Below are 25,604 nucleotides of genomic sequence, written 5' to 3' on the forward strand. Positions count from 1 at the left end.
ACTGCCTGAAGAAGGGAACTAAACAGACTATGCTGCACCATGTGCCTTGATGGGGAGGCAGTGAGGAGTGGCACAGATCCCACTGGGATCTGGGATCCCTGCTGCTGTTAAGGAGGACGGAGAAGCGGCACTGGTTCTTCCCCTGGCAGTGCTACCATATTGGTTCTAGAAGGCCAGGATTTACGAAAGGAGGTTCAGCAGACAGTAATGAATCATAGAATCACAGAATCATTTCAGTTTGAAGAGAGCCTCTGGATCATCAAGTCCAAGCATACCTAACTCTAGCACTAAACCATGGCCACAAGAATAGCGTCTAAATGCATTTTAAACACCTCCAGGGATGGTGACTCCACCACTTCCCTGGGCAGCCTGTTCCAATGCCTGACAACCCTTTCCATGAAGAATTTTTTCCTAATATCCCATCTAAATGTACTCTGGCACAACTTGAGGCCAAATGGAGGAAAAGGGGGGTGGGGGGGGAAGTGGAATGTCTGACACCAGAGAGATAAGCCAGGGAATGAGAAGCCAGAGACAGACTGAACGGTGCTGCTGTTACCAACAAGAATGCAGTGAGGCCCAGCAAGCAGGCCGCAGGCCGGGACAGCCCCAAAAGCACTGATAGCGTTAGGGTGTAATGAAATGCAATTCTCACAGCCCCACCAAATGCAGACAACAATTTAACTGATGAACCAATTGGGCAAAATACTAGTGAAGTACCAACAACCCACTTAAATATATGTTTTTTCCTCACGTGAACACTGGGTTTCATGCAAAGCAAGCCAGTGGGGAATAAAGCTGTAATGCAAGCTACATAAAGCTAGTGTATTTGGTCCTGTAGCTTTTGCACACTCACATGGTATGCATACCTCTGTATGTCCACTATAGACACATTTGTTACAAAATTCTTGCTAGATTTAGAAGATATACAGAAAAAAACTTTTTGCTTTCGAAAAAAACATCTACTTTTAGCTCACGAGGATCAGGCAAAAAGTTTTGGGGTGGGTTCCAAGTGTCTTTGTCCCCATGTTGAAACATTTGGTACTGGCCTCTGCTAGCAAGAGACCACCAGATGGGATAAGCCTTGCCCAACTCTCAGGCTCACAACTGGACACAATCAGAGCACTTACAATAATGATGTGCTTACCAAACTTCCCACCAACAGCCCTGTTTACCGACACTAATAAAATGGCTTAGTGAATCACTTTCTCCTGCTTGACTGACAGCAGTGATTCATGGGCACTTCAGGCACATGGGACTCATTTAGTAGGAAAACTCTGACTTCCCTAATATGAATGGTTCCTTATGTGGTTAATACTTCTTTCTAAAATAGCTATTAGATTAAAAGTATTCTTCAGTAAAAGACAACTGAGTGGGGTATTTTTCTTGGAAGGGGCTCCCTCCAAGAGAATGCAAATCCTCTGTTCCCCATCCTGTTTAGCAACAGAGCAATAAGGTGTTCACATTCAGCATCAGCCTGAAATTGTGCATAACCTGTCTGGCTGCTAGCTAGACAAGCACCACATAATACATTTAAAATAGATGGGTAAGCAGCCTGATAGTTTGCATGCTTTTATGTGCCTGGTGTCTCTTTGAAGCTCATGTGTAGAAAAAGATTGGCCTGATAAGTGTTTTCTCTTTCTTTTCAGTACTGACTCTACCATCTCTTGATGGTCGAGGTGCTCTGTTAAGGTATGACTTGCTCCAAATCAAAATGAAATCCTTTCTCCAGAGTAACCTGAACACCTGGTAATGAATGTATTAGAAGATTTAATTGTCTCAAAAAGAGTCAAAACATTCCAAGGAGCAAAGATAAATCATAGATTGCATTTGAAACCAGAGTGGGAGAAATGGTTTTAAACCTGCAATGAAGAAACACAAAAGCAACTATGGAGTTGCCCATTCTGACTAGGAGTACTACAGTTTTGAAGACTGTTATACTGAATCGTGTCCACTGTAAAGTCAGAGATATAATAATGACATGAAGGAGATCTGCCACCGTAGCAAGGAAAAAAGCCCCTCAAGCAGATGCTGGGAGTTGATAGGAAAGAAGGTTTTGAAGATTCCTACGGGCCTGTGTACAACAGGACAGCACTATATGAAACAAGCCAGAATGCCCTGGATTGACAGCAGGCTTTGGACAACCAAACCAACAAACACAAACCAACACAGGCCAACTGTAGTATTCTGTTGGATTGTCTGTGGCTTGTTTACACCACCTAGGAGTCCTCCCAAGTCCAGTGAGGCACAGTTACACGCCAACTACAATTTGTATGTACATACTAGACTGAGATGCTGGGAATTCAAAGAGATCGGTTACTGATATGTACGAGCAGCTTTGGTTCCTACTTCTGTGCACTCACCGCACTGGTGCAACAGTTCTTGAGAAGTCTGAAAGAGTCAAAATAAAAAAAAAAAATTAAAAAAAAAAAAAAACCAACAACCACAACAAAAAAACAAACAAACAAACAAAAAACCAAAAACACACAAAACAGAAACCACCAAACACCTTATATGTGTGTTTAAGGTGCTCAAATTGGTTTAACAAGCAGCTAGGTTTTGGCCATGGTTCTCTGAAATCAAATTTACTCTCAAGAAAAATGGTGGTACTAGTCTAGATTTCCAGATATTTCTCCTAGCAGCAAGCTTCACTCTTATGAAAGGATGAATCACAGTCACAGGTTTCTGGGCAACAACCCTGGGAAAGTCTTAAGGCACAGATTTGGGTTCCAAAATTCCTTTGTGAACCTGTCTTGGTGAATGCTGTACAGTATAATTTGGCACCTTGGAAAGACAGACAAGGTGCCAGGCACCCAGAAGATGCTCGAATGTAGGAAAGAGATGTGCATCCACTTTGCTCCATTGGGACAAGCAGGTAGCAAACACCAATGTATCAAGTACCCGTCAACCTCATTTCCTCTGCAGGCAACTCTGACTGATATATGTGGCTGTTATCTCAGTATTACACACGGTTCCTTCACTCCACATCGAGCTATCACATTAGCTTGGTGTCTCTAACACAGGGGTTGGGAACATTTCTGGTTCACTCACTGCACAGACATTTTCCAGCTAGTATTTTGGCCCTTCCAGAAAGATCATCTCTGTAGACCACCATGCTTCCCCAAGGAGCCTCGTTTTCTTAGCTTAGATGCCTTAAAGGCAAATTATGGACCCACAGGGACTCCTGCAGTAGTCAGGAAAGTACAGCCCTGGAGGACTTGTCAGCTATGAGATTAAAAGAAGCTGAAAATGAAACTGTCGCCATAAAGCTGCAGGGAAATGCATGGGACAGCTTTACCCTTCTCGTCAAGCTACTCTGCAGATTTTCACTGACTCAGGATGGTTGTAGCAACAGTTTGCAACCTGTTCATACTCAGAGAGCTAGTTTTGCATCCCTAAAATCTAAAATATTGGGTAAAGGGAAGTGGGTGGGATATTTTGATTTTGCTTTTTATTAATATGAGAGAAATCCAAGCCCGTGAGAGAATGCACAAAGGGCAATGGGGCCCTTTGCAGGAAAAAGCATGAAGCACCACCATGGGACCTGAGCACACCCGCTTTTCCCTGGCTTTATTACTTATGTCTGAGGGGTGCTAAAGGATATAATACCATGAATGAGAATTAACCCATAGTCCAGAAAAGCCTCTTGCAGTGTGGTCCCTGCACACAGCTATGGACAACCATGCAGATCTGGGGTGGATGCCTACTTTCCATTCCCAGCAGTGGGAGGAAGTCTCAGTTCTTGGGCCCTGCAGTGTTTAATCTCTATGTTCCCAAACGATATGCTGAGGACCCCCCAAAACTTACCTTACTTTCATCCCAATGGACCACCCAGATGAAGAAAGTTTCTAGAAGGATAGAGCTAACCATAAACTAACACAAGCAGCCTGACTGTGCTCGAGTTAAACAAATGGCAACATGCCCAAATCCTCAAAGTAAAATACAGGGTTCGGTTACTTTTTGTTCGCTTGGTGCCAAGAAGAGGCAGTTCTTCCTGAGAAATATAACAGAGGGGATGGAAGTGGGGAAGGAGGAAAGCTGCTAGAACAGCAGCTTGAAATCAAAACATATTATCTGAGAGGTGTTCACCTGAATGATCACCTAACTTGGAAACATCTCCCATCTGGGATGACAACTAGTCACGGGATCACACACTAAAGCTCTCTGAAAAGAAATGTTTCAATTGAGCACTTCACTGGAAAGGATCACTACTGCAAATTGCATCCATCTAAGTAAGCACAGCCCAGAAAACAAGCAGCTGGGGCAACCTGTCTATGATTTTTAAGCGGAAAGTACTTGAAACTAAGAAGATGTAGTATATATAGCTTTACAGAGAATACAATTATTGCCAATGGTACAAACATTCGAGATGTATAAATGACAAAGTCCTACTGTTTAAAAAAAAAATGCCTGAATGGAGCTAGATCAGATATCAGGACTGCTGATTTGCTTTCCATTGGCTTCAGACCAAAAGCAAAGGAAGAAAAACAAATTAAGATCTTTTAAGAGTATCAAAATATTTGCCAGCGGAGACCAAAACACACATTTTCACATGCTCCTTTCCCTGACAATATTGGGGTAGAGTTGTGCGCTCTGAATGGAGTGACCGCTATTTGCTTTGTGAATATCCTGAATGGGCAATACCTGACCCAATCTCATCGACTGGGGAAGGGCAGCCTCGTGGCAGACCAGGGAAGCCCCGTGAGTTCAGGTCTCAAGCCCTCTGTTCAAGCTTTCCTCCAGGCTCCCCCTGAATCGCTTCCAGTCTATAGCCAGGCTATAAACAGCCCATTTGGCCCAGGCATTAAATGGGTCTGGTCATTCAGACCCACTGAGATGTGGATTCACAAGCAGTTCACTGTGTTGCAAGCTTGGGCTGCCACCAAAATGAGTGGTTACCCCTTCCTCCCCGAGCCCATTTCCACCCCTTCCTTTAACTTGGTGCGCTGTGGCTAGTACCTGAAAACAGAGAAGTTTGGGTTTAATGGGGTTGTTTGCCTGGAGACTCAGCAAACTCACTGGATCTCCAGTGGGATTCAGCCCCTTGGGTCACCCCAGCCAAGCCACTCAACTCAAGAATCTCCAGCTTTTGGAGATTTAGAGCACAGCTTGGGCTACATCCACGACCTTGGGAACAGCCTCTGTCTGAAAGGCACTACGGGACTGTGTGAACAGGGGCCTGAATCAGTGAGGTGTGCTCTACAGCTGGAAAGCAGTAACATATTATTTTTAGGCACTTACTAAACTAAGTGTCATTAATTATAATTTAATGATACATGACTTTGTCTTTGTCTTTCCTCTATTCCATCTCGAGTCAAACAGCTAAGATTAAAGGTCTGGATCAATATGATTAAGAATCATTTTTAGGCTGAAAATAGCTATGTTTTCCAGACTACAAACTGAGATGTACACAATTACTTTAATAGAGGTAGAGCTTCAGCTGCTGACGATTCTCTTGCCTGGAAAAGGGATGACCGAGGAGGGCTATAAGAACAGGCTGGGAGGTCACAAGTGTAATGTAGAGAGTGAACAGGATGCAGTGAAAGCCAGAAGCAGAAAATGATTTCAGAAAAGAGAATTCATGGGGGACAGGTCAACTCAGCATTCTTGGATGAACTCCTCGCTCAGGAAGCCTCAAATTGCCAATTTTCTGGGATCGGGAAGAATGCCCTAAAGGCAAGTTCACCTCATACTCTCCCTGTTCCTTTCTTTTGCCTGAGCACTTGGTATGTGAGGAACAAGGTACTGGGCTGGATGGTGCTTTCATGTGACTGACCCAGTGTGGTCCTGTTACATTTTGAGGCTATATCCTCTATACCACAAAACCATTTGTGAATAAGTTTTATGCAACTTAAAAACAAGCATCAGCTCTCTGGAGTTTAGACATCCTACAGAGCATAATGAAACAATATAACCTGTTTAAAAATCCCCTGAGATGTTAAAAAAAATATTGACTGAAAAGATATTCTATTTTTAGGCTTTTTTTGTGTATGTCCTGATCCACAAAAACCTTGGTTTCATCCCCTGCATATTCTGCAAAATTTATTCATAAGGATTTTTTTTTTTAAGGCTTGAGATCCCAAATTCCTTCAGGCTACCTACAGAGGCCTAAAAGTAATAATAAACTTGAAAATCAGACAAAAGGGGATCTAGCGCGCCAAGGACATAGTCCAGGGCTGGCGCTGAAGGAGGAGCAGTTTCCAAGTCAGTTGGGCAGGAAGCTTGTTCACTCTCCTCCTGCTCAGTTTCACAACAAATGCTGGAGCGAAGATGCTGTAAAAAGCCTTTGCTTTCCCTGCAGAGTTGAGGAACATCTTCTTGATACTCCTTCTCAAAAGTTATGTTAAAAACCTGCATTATTGTAACACCAATGCTGAAACTGTGTTTTCCGGAGGAAGTCACAAATTGGGCGATAAAGCTCAGAGAGGAATGAGCCACCCTTCTCATAAGTGAGTGGACGACCATGCAGAAATGCTTTGGCCACCATGTCGCCTTGGATTTTAATGCACACAGGAGTCACACCATGTTCTAAATACTGCTTGTAAAACACCATCGCTTCCCTAGAAAGACAGTCCACCCATAGCTTCACATCTACGAGGAACTACTCCTTATGTCTTTCCCTACAATGCAAATCCCAGCACTGGAAGCCCATGGAGGTCTCTGGTGTTGATGGTAATGACCACCTCAACCATCACAAAAAGCAGAGGGGAGCAGTGGGACCTGCAGGGCTATGGCAGCATCAGGCAGGGCTGGCTCACGCCGATCTGCAGCAGACACCCATGGACAGACGAACTGCCAGCACCACAGTCTGGCAAGCAGATTTTGCCGTGTGACCAAAAAGTCCTCTGTACATTCAGGATGTCTTCAGATGACCGCCTCTGTAGTGCCCTTTGAAATGTCAAAAGAGGTCCATGCCCTATGGTCCACGCTCTATCCCCTCATTTGATGGTCCAAAGAAAAGAGCAGCCAGAAATTATCCACAGAGGAGGAACAGGGAATAAGGAGGTGGCAAGATGGGCATGTGGGTGGCACAGAACCACATCTCAACGTTTCAATTCCCTAATTCCCCTCTCTGAGATTTCAGTTAGGACACTTAAGAGTGGAAGAGCATGAGCTGACATTTGCCTCTGAACATTAACCAGGAGGAGGAGGAGGAGGGAGTCTCCTGCAGGCAGATGTTTGGCTACAAGGAGGACACAACAGGGCCCTTTCACAAAATCTGGATCTCAACAAGCAGGTTGTAGGATCCTGGGGATCTCTCAACCCACGGCCAGAACAAGCTGTATCCAACCGGAGCTCGACTCCCTTCAAGCAAAACTGGGTGAAAATGTCAGCCAATTAAGCTTTTTCCACCTACATCAAATCAGCTCCAAAAGCCAAACAGGATCCCAGCAGAGCTCTCCGGGAAGTCTCACTTCAGCAGATCTGAACCCTTCATGTTAAAACGTTATGAAAAACAGAACTGCTACGTGGGTGCCCCAAAGTCACCCTGTGAATATCAATTGCTTGTGCATATTGAAAGTAATTGTCTCTCCAGTATTAAAAAGCTCTCCCTCTCAATTAGTGGAAAGTGACTCCCACAGTTCAATTTGAGGTTTAAATTTGGAAAGGAGAGATTTTATTCTTTCCTTTCATGTAAACCATGTACTTGTAAAGAACCCATGGATAAGGCATCAGAACAAAACAGGTACAGCTGTGATAATGGCACCTGCTTTCTGTGATACATTCAAGGATGCACGTTTCCAGGACAAGTGGTCAACACATCACAAAAATTACAGCTGCTGACAACTTCTAATAAATTTAGCCCACATGGGAAATATGATGATGTATGTAGATGTAGTTGAACATGCATGTAACAGTGACTGGATTCAGGAATCAAACAGAAGGGCACAAGCCCATTGCTATGGTCTCAAGACTTAGCCTGCGCTTGGTGTCTTCTGTTTCCAGGGACCTCTTTAGGAACTAGACTGGTAGAACTGGTAGAACTATCTACCAGTGACCACTAGGACCTTCCAGCACTTCTAGCACCAGGGCAGGTGAGACTAAAAAAAACATGCAAAAAATCAGCTACAACTTTCCAAAAACTGAAAAAAAGCCTCTGGCAAATATAAACCCAAATTCTTCTGCAGATGGGCAACAGTGATCTGGGCAGAAACCTCACTCCTGGCTGTGAGGCTCACTTAGGTGACTTTGAACAGGGGAGCTACTTCTGCACTGTTAAATAACACAGAGGCAATGACAGGTCACTGGCCTGGAGGCCAACAAGGAAAATTGTGTCCAAACCATATTATTCTTGGCCCTGGGTCACCTTTATGTGGTGCCCCTAAGACATATAACTATTATTTTGTGAGGTTGGGATGGGGGGGGCAGTTGAAAAGGCTGGAAAAACCATGAAAGTTTTGCCTCTAGTACACTAAATAGTTTTTATAGCATGGAATGTTTTACAGCCTGATGACACATGCGGCAGACTCTGGGGCAAGGCTTAAGGTAGTCATCAAGAGTGCGAAGCCCATTGAGAAAGTGTTGACAGACCGGGAAGGGCAGAGGGAAACAAAATTGTCCAAACTGTGTCCAAGTACCAGCTGGCACAGACCAAAGCAGCGCCGAGGAACACACGAACAGCAAAGCAGTAAGGCCATCAGCTCTACATCTTGGCTTCCACCATCTCAGGTAGGGTAACCATCACATTCAACTTCACACCAGGGGTGTCAAGTAAAGATGAGTAAAGTCCTGAGACATTGTTGGGCTGGGGACCTGGTGCAGAGACAGACTGGCACCTTCTCTCACTCCATCCAAAGCCACCTAATCAAGGTTCACCAAGGAACTAGTCCTTTGTGTGCAAATCTGGTGTTCCTTTTCACTCTATCTGTCAAAGACATAATGACAGTAATTTCTCTAAGCTTGCTAAAGGTAGGCTTGGGTTAACATGTCTTCATTGCTGACAAGTATCTTATACTTACTGTGTGGTGCTAGGATTAAAGGCTTGGAAGGAATTTTGACCTTTCCAAAGCTTTAATTTTGTTGAATTTGTACATGGTAATAATCACTGCTGAGACTCCTCAGAGCCGTCATCTCCACACTCAGGAGATGCACCTAGTGTAACCAGCCCCACAAAGTGATTCCTCTGGGTATGGCTGAGGCTTTGCAAAATGCTACGCAAATTCGTGACTTTCACTAAGTGCGTCAGAGGAATCTTCTTAATGCCAAGATAGGCACCAAGAAGAAAAACAAATGCTTCGCTTTTCACCAGTGACGCTGTTCTCTTTTTCTTAAATACACTTGAAAGGGGGCTAGAGGCAGCAGTTGCACCTAACAATCTCCATGAAAGCTGTTACGTTCAAGGCTGCCAAATATCATCTTTTATTTTCTTGTTGTTGTTCTCTTCCTTTTTATCCTGCACTGCCTTGATGGAGCACTAAAGCGTTTTTTGCACTTGCACCGTAAAAACACCTCCAAAAATAAAGAGCTGATTTTGAAGTACAAAGCTGCTGTTGTGGGACACCGCAGCATCTGTTTTAACATGTCATTTTTATATTTAGAAGCAGCGTTATCTCCACAGATCAAGCACAGACAGGAAGTCACTCAGCAGCCCCTTCCCATCAGCCCAAGTCAGTGCCAGCTGATGGGGGGGGAGACACAGGCTCCTCTCGCCTTCCAGCAGCCCCCCGCAGCTCCTCCATGGTGGAGCTGCATCCCGCCTGACTCAGCTGCCTAGCCTGGTATCTCCAGCGCTGGTGTCCTGACAGCAGCTCAGCGCGGCAGCAGGACACAAGCCTGCCGGCTTCCAACCCTGATGCAACGTGCCACTTTTTTCCTTTTCTGGGTCGCACGACACGGTGTGCGTATGCTGCGCAGCATATGTAGTTAGAAACGATGCTATAAAATCAGGGGAACCGCTGAAGCGTGCACAGCTCTGACCTGCGCCGTCAAGACGGTTCTGTCTGTGTCCCCCAGCCATGTTTCCAAAGACTGTGCCCACAGCTAGAAAATAGTGCATGCAAAAAAACGCCACAGCCAGCATCTTCCACTAGGCAGCTGGAGCACCACTCTGAGAAGGTCCAGCAAGCCAGGTGAATGAACTGCCCACAACACGTGTGCCACACGTGGCTTGTACAGGTGGGCAGGATTTGTAGCTCCTTTATCCCACCTGCAACATACTGTATGCAGAATTGCTGTTTGCAGCGCAAGGCAGCGATGTGTAACCTGATCAGACAGAACATGGCGAAGAAAAGCAGGGCAAAACAAAATAAAGACCAAACAGCAGCTGTCAAAGCAAAGATCACAGGACTGGTGTTCAGAAGCGGGGAGAGGCACTAGATAGAAAAGCTCATCTTGGCTCTGTGCTGCCTGTTAAAAGATAAAGGATGAGGGTATGATGTCCTCCCTGGCTAGAAGCACACATCCATACATCCCCCATCATTTTTCAGTTTACAGCAGGTGAGCACTGCAGCTTGCAGGACTGTTTCTAGGTGATGTTTTGCATAAATGTGAATGCTGGGCAATTAAAAGAGTGAAATTTCAGCCCAGCAAGTGTTTACCGCGGAGAGGAGGGAAAACACTGGCAGGTTTCTTCTTTGCTTCCAGCCACTAGAGTCAAGGAGTGGTTGCACATGTGCAGGCAGGGGAGGGCAACGGGGCAGGGAGGGCAGAAAGAGGAGACACAACCAATGCATGTGAGCCCCTCAAGTGGAGTGATTGGTTTTGGCAGCTACCCTGCAAAAAAAGGCACTGTCAGCACTGCAAAACACACAGGAAAATCTTTAGCTGGCAAATGCAGACTTATCTTTCCCAGAGGCAGTGAAGAGTGGAAAAGGCCCAGAGATGCAGATAATGAAGGGAGCAGTGATGGGATCAAGCCAGCTCTGGAGAACGATTAGTTCAGCTTTCTCCTGGATACAGCCCCCTCCTTGAAAAGGGGGTATTAAAGGAAAACAGAGTCTGGAAGAACCTAGAATATCTTTATCTACAGACATAGCTTAGCAAATGCACATGAGTTTCTGTTTTACATAGAATAAAACTGCCTTACCTGAGTAGTTTTCGCCCTTCTGCCTTGCATGCTGTTACTATGGCTAATTTGTGGGTTGGTGGCTCCTTCGGAAAGGCAGTGGGATTTCCTACAGGGCAGCGTATTGTAATTACTGTAGGAAGGAGGATCCTCAGCAGTAACCGATGCCATCTTATGGCTCCCGAGATCTGGGATGTCAGACACTAAATTCCGGCAGTACCCTCCAAAGGCATTTCGTGGACCTCCATTGACAGCAGCTCTCGGGGTTTTGGGGGAATACAAGTCGCTCATAGAGTTTGCCCGTTGGCAAGCAACTAGCGTCTGTGGGCTGCCACTGGCCTCCATCCCACGGGTGGCCTCAGCATCCTTCTCCTCGGCCAAGCCCAGGATTTCCTCGTTGCTCGTCAAATGCTCCTGGCTGAGGTCGGAAAGCGAAAACTCCAAGCTGTCCTCTCGCCAGATGTCAGCCGATTTGGAGCGCTTCTTCTTGAAGCTGGCTGTCTCCATGAAGTTCGTGCCATTGGCCGCGTACCGATGTGACCTCCCATCACCCTCCGCCAGGAAGGGCGGCTCGTCCCCATAGAGCCTGCTCTCCTCCGAGTCGGGCATGCTTTGCACGGAGGCGGCGGTGAGGACGGTGCTGCTGTCCACGCTGGGGGTGACGGAGGAGTCCGTGTGGTAGGAAACAGGCCGCAGGCCCATGTCCACGCGGTCCACCCAGATGGGGCTACCGAAGTCCTCAAGGTTGGCCTCCTGGGCGAAGGGCTCCAGGCCGTTCTCCGCCAGGGACTGGGGGATGCTGGGGGTGCTGCTGGAGCGGGTGCTCACTTCTGAGTTACGGTGGATAATTTTTCCCGAAGAAGCATGCCGCGTCCGGCGAGAGGCTTTGTTGGAGAGACGAAGGGAGCGGGAGGTGTGCTTGCGGCCCAGGGCGGCGTGTTTGTCTCCGTAGAAGGCGTGCTCCACGCTCTGGCTCTCTGCGTTCCCCATGGCGTCACAGTCTGCAAGAGGACAGAGCAGGAAACCTTAACCGTAGCAACCAAACACGCAGGCAAGAAGACACACAGACACCCCAATACACCAAAAATAGCTTTTTTCTTTTTTTTGACCTACACCACACCTTTCACTGGGTCTTGCAGGACGTGCTTTAACAGCAGCTACTAATCCCACAGAATTAATTAAGGGAGACAGCGACCATTCCAGCAAACTTATAAATACAACTCAGTTAAAGCAGTAAGTAGGAAAAAGCCAGGTGACAGTTTTGCTGGTGTGAATGAAGAGTGTAGAAAAGGGAAGGAGTGAACCTTGAAGCTTGGTTTGAACTGAAGCCAGTTTATCACCAAAGTGTGCTGGCAATCTCAGCTCTGCACACATTCACTTGACTATTCGTATTAGCTTCACAATTCCAACTCAAAAAATCAACAGCTATCATTTACCTGCATGTAACAAGATGCCAAAAAGTAGATGTACATATGCCTTTATCTGAGATTTCAGTTTGTTGTTTGTTTTTTTTTTTTTTTTCTAGGAACTGCGAATTGAAGCACCAAATAGCAAAGTACAAATTCACCTGTTTGGCAGCAAGCTAATGATAGCTTTGATTCCTGGAACAAAAAACCAGTGCAACATTAAGCAGGTACAGAGCGCCCCACACAAGAAAGCCGTATTATGAAAAATAAATTAGCATGAGTGACTCAGACTATACAAAAATAACCTTTCCCATCCTACTCACTCTGAGGCAGATAGCTACATCTAAGTGCTTAGATCTACCAAAGAGAAAACTGAGCTGGAACACAGGTACTGGGTTTCTGTGCCCATCTCTGTACCTAGCTTCCTGTATTATTCACTTGTGCACGTCCCGCCATGAAACAGGCTTCCCGTCCAGAAGATGGGAGTGATGATCTGGATTCAACCTTGGAAAACACTTTGAGGTCTATGATCTCACTCAACAAATGTCAGAAATATTTTATCAGTAGTATGGGCTCCTACCGGCCAAAGATCAAGAAGAACAAGAAAAGTAAATGTTAAAAGTACATGGCCATTCAAAATTAAATAGGAGATTCAGAATTAAACACACACAAGACAATTATATTCAGATAAATAGTCCATAAACCTTGAACAGAAATTCCGAGGTAAAACTTCCTCATTTTGAGGTATTTCTGTTAGTCTTGGCTGAAAAAAAAAGCTGCCTAGACAGTAAAACAATCTGGGTTTTTTCATTTCTTGGGGTAATTTCCTCTCTCTTATGCGCCGATGGGTATTTGAGCCAGACGCTAGCAGAATGAATGTGATCGTGTATTTTTCCCTCGCTATCTAAATACACACTATTGCTGCTGCACGGAACTGAATTAGCCCTACATAAATTACCTAGAAAGTGAGGAATCGATTGTGCTAAATACAGGCACAGCACTTCTGCCGTAGGCTGCCCTGGGCGCATACGGTAGAATGGAACTACTGCAATGATACTTCTGACCACAGAGGACTGCGCTTCTCTGTTCTTCTACCCACCTAAGTAGGTTGTGTCTGAGGCTAAAAATCTGTTCAGTGCTGGAGCAACAGAGGCACCCCCCTAAATATCTGGACATTTCTGTATCTAAAAGAAATACAATCGCATGTGAAGTTAAGTATACCAGGAAATACCCTACATCTCCTGAAACTAATGGCTGAATTCCAACTGACTGTCATGAGACTTGGTTATCACATATCGTTTAGCAAAATAAATGCACTGAAGAGAGGGCAGGTTTTAATCTATAAAATATGACAGCATTATAAATTCCTAGACAGGGTTTATTATTCCTTAAAAGCTATGGCCCTTTGATAAGTACCGGACAACAAATTACAGCTAGCTTTTGCTTTTAAAACATTTTAAAGCACAAAAATTCCATTTTGTCTTCCACACTGATGTCTAAAACCACACCTCAGTACTCCCCATCATGCAAAAGAAACCCTCTCGGACTAATGCTTTTAGCTGCTTTGATTCTGAGATTCCTGCTAACCACACTTTCATTCAACAGGATTTCCACCGGCTGCAAAGCCCATCGGAGCATGCAGCCATTTATCCCCAGTCTCCAGACATGCAGCCATCACTTCAGTACCTATCTAAGGAGAAAGAACAGTTTTAAAGTCCTCTTGAAACTATGAATGATTGAAGAGAGCTCTTTACCTTCAGAAACAGAGCTGCCAAAGGGCAGGAGCATCCCCCATACACCACTCGGCGAGGCACACTTGCTGATGGAAATGCCGGGCAGCGTGGCTATGGAGAGCAGTCCCGTGCCACCACCTCCATGTAGTCTCCACGCACACCAGGAAAAATTTCATCCAGCCAAAAAGTAACAGAACCGCAAATGAATTGGCAAGCAAAGGAGCAGCAGCTCAGGCTGCATCCCGTGAGGAAATAACACTGCTAGAAACACTCTCAAGAAAAGAGGAACGTCTCTTTCCTCCTTCTCCTCAGACCTCGCAGGAATGTTTACTGAGTGATTTCACACAATGAGAAGTATCTGCTAGATACTGGCAAGAAGTGTCAGACTTCAAAGTAAAGAGCTGTCCCTTTTTAATTCCGTGGATTGGTGCTTTAGGTGAGGACAAGTTTGCAAATCCCTCAGACAGCTATCTATATCACAGATGGCAATCTATCCCTTCCATTAGCCCACACCTCACTCCTGCACCTGGACTGAAGAGGCCTCACCCTCATCCCACTGATTTCCCCAGCATCACACTGCAGAGGTTTGCAGGTTCTGCACAGTGGGTGCGATGGGGCCGCAGGCAGGTATGGCACAGCTGATTCTGCTGCAGCAACGTGAGACGGCACAGTTTGTCACAATCCCTTGTCAGAAGCCATCTCCTGGGGGAGACGCAGGGCACAACACACCGAGCCCACCCCAAGTGGGGACAGTCAACACCAGTGGGTAAAGCTGAGGGTGGCCATTTGTGGGGTGCCTGAGACAAATGGCTCCCCCAGGAAGGGACCCCCCTCCTACTGACTCCCCCAGGAAGGGACCCCCCCTCCTACCTTCCCACCCCCACTTTTGCCTCCACTCTGCATTTCTGGCTGAGCATTTCCACCAACCAATTCATGTACTCATGCAGCTGAGTCCACTAAAACAGCAGAAAATAAACCCCAGGGGGAAAACCAAAACCAACTATTTATTCGTTTATTTTTGCTGGGATAACGAATTCAACTGGCACGTCCCAGAGGCAGCAGAAGGGTGCCCGTCTGGAGACAGAGCATGACGAGGACAGGGCAGCACGGCTGGAAGGTGACGCACAGGAGCTGGAGAAGAAGGGACAGCGAGGGGCACCTCCCCCATTTTTTAGCAGCAGTGAGCTGTTAGGTCAGCACAGGCAGACGTGCAAAGGCAGCCCTGAAAGCTGTGAATTTGCACTGAAGCAGATGCCAGCATCCTTAGCTAGCAGGAGCATTGGGCAGGGGAGGGGAGCCCCAGCCACCCCCTCCCAGGGGCAGCAGCAGACACCCTGGGGCAGAAATGTCTTAAACTGCTCCAGCTCCGGCTGCCAGATGCTGCCGGTCTACAGCTTAACTGAATTTAGCACACTCAATGAAAAAAATCTGTATCAAATTAAGAAAATGAGTAATGTTGATGGGAATTGCACACAAATGCTGGTAGGACAAAGGCTCCCCTTGTTAGCTCACCTGCCAAATCCAAGGTGACCATTAAAGACCTATCAAGGTACCACCAAGATACAACATAAATCAAGTGTGACATATCTTGATGCTTTAAACAGGTCTGTCGCGCTGAGCCAAGGATTGCGACGTGTCAAAAATCTGTTCTGAATTATTCTCTGAAGCTAGCAGAGATCAGCGCACACAGACCAGGCACTGTAAGCAGAACTAGTTGGAAGTTTTTCAGCAGAAAACGTTGATTCATCAAAACCCAAACTTTTCGTGGGAATAGACTGCTTTTGATGAAAGGCTCCTCTGCTCCAAGAGGCAGAGATTTGAAAACTGAAGTGGCGAGACAGGCACGTCTCCTGAGAGAGGCACCAGCTTGGTGACTCAATCGCTTGCCGAGGACGCGGAAGATCAAGATTCATATCTGCAGCCCAGGTGAGGTAAACCAAGGGGTGGCAACTTGTTCCTCCACATCCTCGAGAGGCAGCGTGGCCATCAAGCTATCACTGCTCTGGGAAAGGGCGCTGTGTCCCAGAAGATCTGTTTTTTACTGGTTCAGAGCAGGTAAAACGTCAAAATTGTGGAAGTCTTTGAAGGGGCCAGGAAAGACACCTTTTAGCCAGCTATCATGTCAAGAGACACTACAGAAGTTTGCATTGGGTTTTGTTGTTGTTGTTGTTTTTAAACAAGATTAATCTCAACATTAGGTTATCAGCAGGAACAACACAAATTCTGCAAGAGAACTTTGGAAAAAATAGTGGTCCCTATATCAGCTACCCCAAACAAGCAGACTGACCTCTACCTGAACAGCTGAGTTTTTGCTGGATGAATCTTACATGACGTGGTTACACATAAAGACGATCATATTCTAGATGACCACTGATGATGGCTCTCTCAAAGAATATAACTTTCCTTTCTCTTCCCTTGCCCCTGATATTAAATATTTCTTAAAACAATTACAAAACCAGAATGCCCATTTCAACTGAACATAAGTTACCAACTCTCAAACTTGCAAAAAGTTGGGCCATTAGATTCCAGAAGAAAATCTGAAATATATTAACTTTCCAACCAAATTTGAAACACCTCGCAAGACAACAGATTGCAAATTTAAAATTAGATTCTAGTGGGAGGCCCTGGTGACAAATCTGTATTTTTCTCCTGGAGCGGAGCTTGAAGGCTGTGAGAACCAGAACAATTATTAAATCCACAGCGAGCAATAAGCCTACAGAAATAAACTTTTGCTAAAATCTGCCAGCCAACAACAAAGATTTTTACAGAACTCACAAGAACCACATAGAAAAATGTACAAGACTAATAACCAAGTGCGAACATACACATTTTATTGTAATTAAAATGTGCTTTTTCAAAAGGGCAAGGGAGAGGCTGAAATTCCACAGTAAGCCTTTGAGTTTCTCGGAAACTCCAGCAGCATATTTAATTGTTTTCACATCAGAACCTCTTAACCAGCCATTTCTTTTTTGTAAGCCGCTCTCGCATATGTTAAAGCACGGGATGGACTCCAAAAAGGCCCTGCAGGCAATTCAAACAAGAGGAGGAAAGAGGGAGGAAGGGATGTCATCTGTAGCTGCTTGATAGCCATTCAAATGCCTTTGTGTTGCTAAACGGGTGTAACCATAAACCACATGCAGCTTATCCAGTTTTTCCCCTCCCGCAAACTACTATACAGCACAGCAAACTCCTAAGGAAAAATATATGGACACACATGTACCTTCCGAGGCAGTACTGGTATCCAGCGCAACCTTCCCCAAGAGAGCTGTGGCATTTAGAGGTATAGAATTGCAAATGATAGCAAAATGAACAGTTACGGGGACTGCAGAAGCTGTCAGCACCTGCCACTCAGCGACTCCGTTACTCTCACGTCAGAGCCTATGACTACATGCCAAAAACCTGGGGAGAAAGAGGGGAGAAAAAAAAATCAGACAAAGGGTTAGCAGGAACGACTACACAGGAGGGCATCTTCTGCCAGGTCCTGTTATCATCACTTACCTAAGAAACACTGTGCAATACAGTATGCGAATGCTGTGCTTAAATTCAAATGATGAAATCTGATGATGGCAAAGTAAATGAAAAACCCGGTCAAGCACCGTCAGCCCAAACTACAGATTGTGGAGAGTTCTTCTTCCCGCCACGCTGTACAACAAAAATCCCCACAGACATTAACATGTCCCTACTGAGAACAGTCTGTCTCAGGCAGCCCTTGAAAACCTCAGGTCCAAAGACGACCACCAAGGAAGGCACCTTCCAATAAACCACGGTTTAACTTCTGGCAGCAAAAGGGGACCCAGCTGCCCAGGGAACAGGCCTGAAACTGGAAGACCTCAGACGCAATTTGTCTGCTCAGACTGTCTAATTCGCAAAAAGGGCGGTTATCCAAGCAGGGATTTCATTAACATTTTTCAAGGGCGAATCAGATATGTAGAGCAGAGCATTTACATGATTTTTTTGTGCATGGTGAAAGGATCGTTTTGTTAATTGCATTCACTAAGGGGGGGATACAAGAGACCATTCCACGCTTATTTAGACCTAAGACAAGTCACAAGAATAGTCCTCAAGTTACATAGGAGTGCACTCGTGTGGGTACCAAATCCCAGCTCTTTCTTGGCCTGATACCACTGGCAAGCTCCCTTGCAAGTACAGCAGCTCAAGGTCCAGTCCCATCCACCAAGAACCACAAGCTCACCAGGGTGCTGGGTGTGCTGCCTAAGCCAGCTCTCAAGTCACCCAGCTCCCCCTTCTCCCAGACAAACATCAGCAGTGAAACATCAACTCAACACTGCATGCCGAGTTCTGAGAGTTATAAACTTTTCCAAAATTCTCAAGGAACAAAAACCTTGGAAGAGATTACTGATGCCCTTCACTTTATGAGAGCTGCTTGGTAGTGAAATTGTAATCCTCACTCTTGGCTGGATTCTCAGAGAGATGAGAGTCACCAGCTCCTTTCTAAATTAAAAACACACTCATTTTCTTTCTCCTTCATGTTCCCCTCTCCACTCCTCACCTCCCCTTCTTCCCCCAAGCTGTTGCATGAGATCTGAAAAGCAGTTCATGAATTGCTCAGGAGCTGGCAGAAATTAATAAAATGAAGCTCATTTATATTGAAATGGACTCATTACCATGCCAGCTGCCAATAATTTCCAAGACGAGAATCTTGCTGACAAACAAGGTCCTACAGGCAAGAGGCTTCCCACCTGCATCCACCGCATGACTAGCAACCCTGCGATGCGCTTTCCTCATCCCCAAAGAAAAAGGAATTGCAATCATCTTTTTTTCAGATCTTCCTGCTGCTACCCCAGAAAACGTGTCCAAAAAAATAAGAAGGAAAAAAAAAAAAAAGATGCAGCCGAGAATTTTATCAAATTTTCCATCCTGAAGCGGCTTTTGAGGAGTTTGTAACTCAGAAAAATCTGCTCCACAGTGAAGCGAACTCTGGTCGCTTCTGTGAGAAACCAACTATAACGCTGCCTGCTCTACATATCACCCGTGCTTCTCCAACAAAAATCATTCTCTCCTTGCATCCATTTGTTAAACGGGCGGGAAGATTCAAAGTGGATGGTTACAACTGCATACTACATCATTCAAAGCCTCACTTCACTCCCGTACGTTTGAAGGGCTGGCAGTATCCTTTGCTACAAACAGTTGAGCACCATGCTCACACAGCTTATCAGAAGAGAAGGATTTATCATTATCCATGGATTCTTTCCTGAAAAGCTTTGTTTCTATTAACTTTTACAACTTGGAGAGTCTTTCCCAAATGAAACCGAGTCATACTTTTCAAGAAGAACATGAGTTTTTCATATTTCTCTTTGTCTGCCATTAATAGTCACTGGAATGGTCCTTGTTCCCAGGCTTCTCAGTTCACCCCAACAGCCCAGGCTCTGCTGCAGCAGAAGTTCTGAAGGTCTGCAGTGCTGAAGCAGCCTCAGACAAGGACAAGGTCTTGGCAAAAGGCCCATGCTCCTCTGTCAGGGGGCCACAAAAATGAGCAGAGGACTAGAACACCTCTGCTAGGAGGACAGGCTGAGAGAGTTGGGGTTGGTCAGCTTGGAGAAGAGAAGGCTCCAGGGAGACCTTATTGTAGTATTTGAGTACTTAAAAGGGGTCTATAAGAAAGATGGGGACAGACTTTTTAGCAGGGCCTGTTGTGATAGGAAAAGGATAATGGTTTTAAACTATAGGAAGGGAGATTCAGGCTAGACATGAGGAAGAAATTTTCTCCATTGAGGGTGGTGAAACAGTGGCCCAGGTTGCCCAGAGAGGTGGTAGATGCCCCATCCCTGGAGACATTCCAGGCCAGGCTGGACGGGGCTCTGAGCAACCTGATCTAGTTGAAGATGTTCCTGTTCAGTGCAGGGCGGTTGGACTAGATGACCTTTGAAGATTCCTTCCAGCCCAAACTACTCAATGATTCTAAAGGCAGAAGCAAACCCGAGCACAGCCCCATGGTTTGCTTCCCAGCACAGAGCCCTTCCCAGCATGGGAGGCATTTGCTCTGCCAGTGCTGCCTGACCGAGGGGGAAGCGGACTGTGCATTCAGACCACCAGTAACTCACCAGTAACTGTCCTCAGGGCAGATGCACAGTTGTAAACACTCAGGCCTGGAACAGTTCATCTCATTAAAAAAGAAATGTCAAAAAAGATTCTCAAACTGCTATGCTCTAAGACAAAATATTCAGTCTCAGAGCTGACTCCTGCAACACACATGCACGCACATGCATATACATCTATGATGCATGTATGCATGCAAGTATGCCAATACCTACATATGTCAACGCAACTCCTCTTGTTCTTTGAAGGTTTGAAAGTAGCACAGCTGTATTTATTTCATAGCCACAAAACAGCGCCTTCAAAAATAAAGCTGAGGAGTTCCCACAGGGCTCACCACACAACAACTTCAGTTAATCCAAACTGAGGAAGCCCCCAGCAAACCACCGTGAATGGATTAAATGGATGCATAGTAGTGAAGCAGAATATATTAAAGGAGGACCTTGTTACTCACCACATCTGCTACCTGTGATTCTAGGTACAGCAAAGAGAGGTTTGACTTTCACATGCTGGGAGCAGTTTGCAATGCCAAGAGATTAGAAAAAAAACAACAGAACACCTGTTTTCTTTTTGCTTGTGGACACTTGACATAAACATTAATGGATGAAAAATATGAAAGCTGTAGTTTTCTGAAAGCAGAATCCCTTCCTTTCCAGCAAGGAAAAATTAGGATGCAAGTATATCCCCTTGTCCAGTGAACATGAAAAGTTGGCTAGAAGGATGACAGCTCTCCTTTAATTGTATTTTTACTTCTTGGTTTTATGATGCCTCGCTTTTGTCAAATTCCAAATGCTATTGCAGGTGCAAGATCAGTTGGTCATTAAGCAAATCTTCATCCAGCTTTGAAAAGCCCTCGGCAATTTTACCATAAACCATTATAGACAGAAAGCAATAGTCATCTCATACAGAAACTATTTAATATTAATCACTCGCTCTGAGCTGTGGTCCCCACCCACGATCCCAGTTCCACACCACTGTAACTTCAGCCTTCGTTCCTGTCTCCTGAAATGGAGAAGCAGGCATTGTATTTGTAACTGGAGGCCACATTTTGTTAGCCTTTATTACCTCCAGATAAGATGAGTTGCTGCCAAAATCAATCTATCAAATCACCTAGCCAGAGAAAAAGGTAAATGCTCCAGTATGCCCCAGGGTCCTGGTGCCCTGACAACTCTGGCTCTCCCCACCCCGTATCCCCGGGCTTGTCCTCCACAAAATGAAACACTGCAGCCCACAAGAGGAGGACAGGTGGGTGGATGGACGGGTGAATGGAAGAAGAGAGGCTGCTCTATGCCCAGCTCTTTGTCTGAGAGGGCCTTCCATGTCAGGGCTGGGTGTATGCCTGGGTTCAGAAATGCTCGAAGCTTCTCCATTCTCAATGTAGTCATGCAATCTAAGTACAACACTGAGCTCCAAGAGCAGCTCTAGTGGATTGCAGAAGCTGTTTGACTTTTAAACCAGTGAAAATACATGACAAACATGTTCCTTCTTGTGCTTTCTTTCGGTGACCTACAAAATATATAAACCTTTTTGAGAAAAATTAATTTGAAACCAACAGTGGCTTATACTATCTGTCAAAGAGAACGGCTGCTGCTGAAACAAGTGTGATGAGGATCACCATCCAGAAAAGGCTGGGGGGACCATCCACCAACCCACAAGAATTGGCCAGCAAAGCTGGAATTGCAAAACCTCTTTGCAATTGTCTCACCAGCACACAACCTTCATGTCTGTCATGGTTAGGAGAACAATGCTGGGTGATAGCTCCAGATGAAGAGGAGGGGAAAGAAAAATAAACCCATGTTCTCTTTGTGGAGAACTCATAAAGGAAAGATGTGGGAAGCCTTGTTCCTCCAGCTGTAGCACCACAACTATGAGAACTTCTAAGGGAAGGAAGAAAAGGCAAAAAGAGAGAGAAGGAGAAAGGTCCATCAAGAGACCTAAAACCAACAGTCAACCATTCCCAAATCACAGCTAAAGAAAACAAAAGCAGAAACATGGCACTGACAAAGCACCACGGGGCCTTGGTAATGAATTAATGGAAGAGAAGGGCAGGTAGCCCAAGGGAAAGCCCCCTCTTCAAGGTTTCTATATTTATACAAGTGGATGTGAATAATTGACACAGTTGTGGGTTTGTTTGGTTTTTAATCATTTTTACAAGCACCTGAACATGTTTTAAGTCTTTCTCCTTCCCTTCCCTTTTATTTTTAATGGTGGGAAAATCCCCTTTTCTTCCCTAGGGGAAATCTGCAAGGTTTTACACGTTGACGGAAAAGGGCAAAGCAGGGAAAGGATTCTAATTTCAGATCATCAGACATAAGCAAATCCATGGGAAGCCACGAGGGCAATTCCCTGGAGCCAGTGGGGCAGACGAACAGCAGCCTGTGCGCTGTGTCCTGGGAAGCAGAGGGTGTTTATAACCCGCTCTGGGGGGCTGCAGCCAGCGCCAAGCCAGGAGGGAGCTGCAGGGAAGAAGGAGCCCACTTGCTCTCCATGGAGGATGAGAATGAGAAAGGTAGCTACAAGGACTGGGTGTGCATTTATATGTTACTTAAAAAAAAAATAAATTAAAAAAGAATGCCTAAACTGAAGCTGAAATAAAAATAAGGTGCGGTTTGTTTATTTACCTTTAGCTTATACATCATTGTTATTACACTTTGCTTGAAAAGGGCTTTCTGCTTGTGCCAAATGAGTAGAGAACTGCTGATACACAATGTGGACGGGATGTGCCAAATGCATTTAAAAAAACAAGAAAATGTTCAGACCAGGAGACAGATCCCCGAAAGGATATATCAGAGCACTCACCGTGCAGCTGAGGACGAGCAGCTGGAGGCGGGAGAAGCATGGCAGAACACGGTGGGCTGTGCATAGACAGGAGAACCACCCAGCACCATCTTCTCCAGCAATAAAAATGGAAACCCTTGGCCTGAGTGAGTGGGGAGCCACTGCAGGCAGGACGCGAAGGATTGAAATGTTGTGGAAAAGAATTAAGGCCGATAATTGGGGGAGGGGGAATTGGAGAGGAAGTGTTTAGTGTGTATCCTCCTTTAAGCACAGAGGTAAGTAATCTGATTTTCAAGCAATGCCAAAGACCTCACACAGATCATTAAGATGGTGCCTGAGATATGAAGACAAGTACCTAATTTTAGATACCCCAGACTTAAGTACTGGAGAGGCATTCCAAAGGTCTACAGAAAAACAGGCGGCAAACTAAACTTGAGCGAATGCATGATCCAGAGTAGCTTTCACATTTTGCCCACCCTCTGACAGAGAATGAGGTACCTCACTGAGGTACAAAAGCAGTATAATATATGCTATATTATTAGTAAAAAAAATGTGAAGCAACAACTTCCACAATGAGGCCACAGGGGAAGCATAATAGAGAAAAGCATTGAAGCAGAGGATGTCCTCTTCAGTTTGTAGAATGCCTTGCGGAAGTTTTAGTACCAGCGACTCTCTCCTTGAGTGAGATTCAGCCTTCACTAAAATTGTTTGCCAGAGCCATCATGTCGGTCTGGGATAGAGAGGCCAGCTGCTGCAGCACTGCAGAGAATTCCTGCCTGTCAGCCTGCTCCTGTGCCACCCTGGGCAGGCTGGGAAGACTCCCCACAGCTCCTTTCCTCTCTGCAAAGTGTGACTATGGCACTCTTATCAACAGCAGAAAGGCCTGAGATGGCCATATCTCAAATTTAAAAGGGCACTGGCAGACACCAAGGAGGGAAGCCACATTTAAACAGCAGGAAGCATTCATTAAACATCCCACGCTTTCTGAAAATAAGATGTGTTGGCAATGCCACAGCCAGGTGGAGGGACATGGCCAGGTGGAGATTAATGAATCACAGAACAGTTTGGGTTGGAAGGGACCTGCAAAGCTCATCTAGTCCAACCCCCCTGCAATGAACAGGGACATCTTCAACTAGATCAGGTTGCTCAGAGCCCCGACCAGCCTGGCCTGGAATGTCTCCAGGGATGGGGCGTCTACCACCTCTCTGGGCAACGTGCCAGTGTCTCCTCACCCAATGCAAAAAAGTCTTCCTCATGTCTAGCCTGAATCTCCCTTCCTTTAGTTTAAAATCATTAACCTATATCCGATCGCAACAGACCCTGCTTAAAAAGTCTGTCCCCATCTTTCTTGTAACACCCTTTTAAGTACTCAAATACCACAATAAGGTCTCCCTGGAGCCTTCTCTTCTCCAGGCTGAACAACCCCAGCTCTCTCAGCCTGTCCTCACAGTAGAGCAGTTCCAGTCCTCTGATCATCTTCGTGGCCTCCTCTGGCCCCTCTCCAACAGCTCCATGTCTTTCCTGTACTGAAGGCTCCAGAGCTGGACACAGAACTGCAGGCGGAGTCTCAAAAGAGAAGAGGGGCAGAATCACCTCCCTCAACCTGCTATTCACACTTCTGATGCAGCCCAAGATACGGCTGGTCTCTGGGCTGCAAGCACACATCACCAGCTCATGTCCAATCTTTCATTCGCCAGTATCCCCAAGCCCTTCTTGGCAGGTCTGCTCTCAATCCTTTCGTTCCCCAGCCTGTATTGATACCGGGGATGTTAGTGGTACAGGGTATGGTGGGGACACATGGGACAGCAGTTCGCCCAGGCCAAAGAATAGGACTGCCAACAGGATCACCAGCCTCAGCCTGCACTGAGCACTCCCGCTGGGGCTACCGGAGAGGATGGGAGGAGCAGAAAGGAGCCCCAGGTTTACAGGCAGCCCTGCTTCACAAAAGCCGACACCAGGAATTATACCTACTGTTTATTCAGAGGCCAGGAGGAGAGGCAAGAGAGCATGTGACCAAATGGCTGCTGTTTTCACCCAGTGTGATGATAATCAACCACAACAGAGCAGGTTTTTCAGCCTGGCATTACCATAGTATAAACCATCACCATTTCTCCAGCAGGCAGAAAAAAAAGAAAACATTCATGCAAAACTCAGCTGGTCTGTACCAGTTTGGTAATGTCAAAGTTAAATTAATCATTCAGATTTTATCTTGCAGGTCCTGACAGCATCTGATCACTCAAATGCCGTCAGAGATGTATCCGCACCGCAGTGAAGTTTATCTGGGTTTACCAGTTTCAGTCCCAGCACGTACATCGCATCTCCTGACACAGCTCCTGCTGATAGCTCTTCCCCATGGGAGGAACACACAACACCCAAGGCTGCACCGCACGCTGGGTGTTGCTTCTTTAATTAGAAAGGGGCAAAACCTATGAGGGATGGTAATTCTGAGGGAAGACACCCTCAGGTCTCAGGGGGTGAGCCCCCACCCCAGGAAGAGGCAGGCAAGGAGCACGGAGCTCCGCCATGGAGCACGGAAAAGGACCGATCAGCAAAGGCTTCTGAGAGGAAAAGCCAACGCTACCAAAAGTCAGACTAACATAGCTTTGTGATGGAAAGCTGAAACCCATCAGA

At 45.8% G+C, this 25,604-nt stretch overlaps 1 protein-coding gene across 9 annotated transcripts in view; it reads right to left on the reverse strand.

Annotated features, from left to right (window-relative positions):
* TIAM1 (TIAM Rac1 associated GEF 1) overlaps nt 1-25,604 on the reverse strand; it is a 199,589-nt gene that overhangs the window by 74,246 nt on the left and 99,739 nt on the right. For 3 of the 9 annotated variants that reach the window (XM_065066271.1, XM_065066219.1, XM_065066260.1), the window contains exons 1-2: nt 14,163-14,185; nt 11,024-12,003 (exon numbers count right to left, since the gene is read on the reverse strand). In XM_065066271.1, coding sequence (XP_064922343.1) covers nt 11,024-11,992 — 969 coding nt within the window. In that variant the 5' untranslated portion in view covers nt 11,993-12,003; nt 14,163-14,185. Of the gene's footprint in view, nt 1-11,023; nt 12,004-14,162; nt 14,186-17,361; nt 17,541-25,604 lie in introns of those variants that run through there. The other 6 variants (XM_065066249.1, XM_065066238.1, XM_065066222.1 and 3 more) reach the window with 3 other exon arrangements.

The sequence above is a fragment of the Columba livia genome, chromosome 1, assembly GCF_036013475.1.
Source record: "Columba livia isolate bColLiv1 breed racing homer chromosome 1, bColLiv1.pat.W.v2, whole genome shotgun sequence".
Taxonomy (NCBI): domain Eukaryota; kingdom Metazoa; phylum Chordata; class Aves; order Columbiformes; family Columbidae; genus Columba; species Columba livia.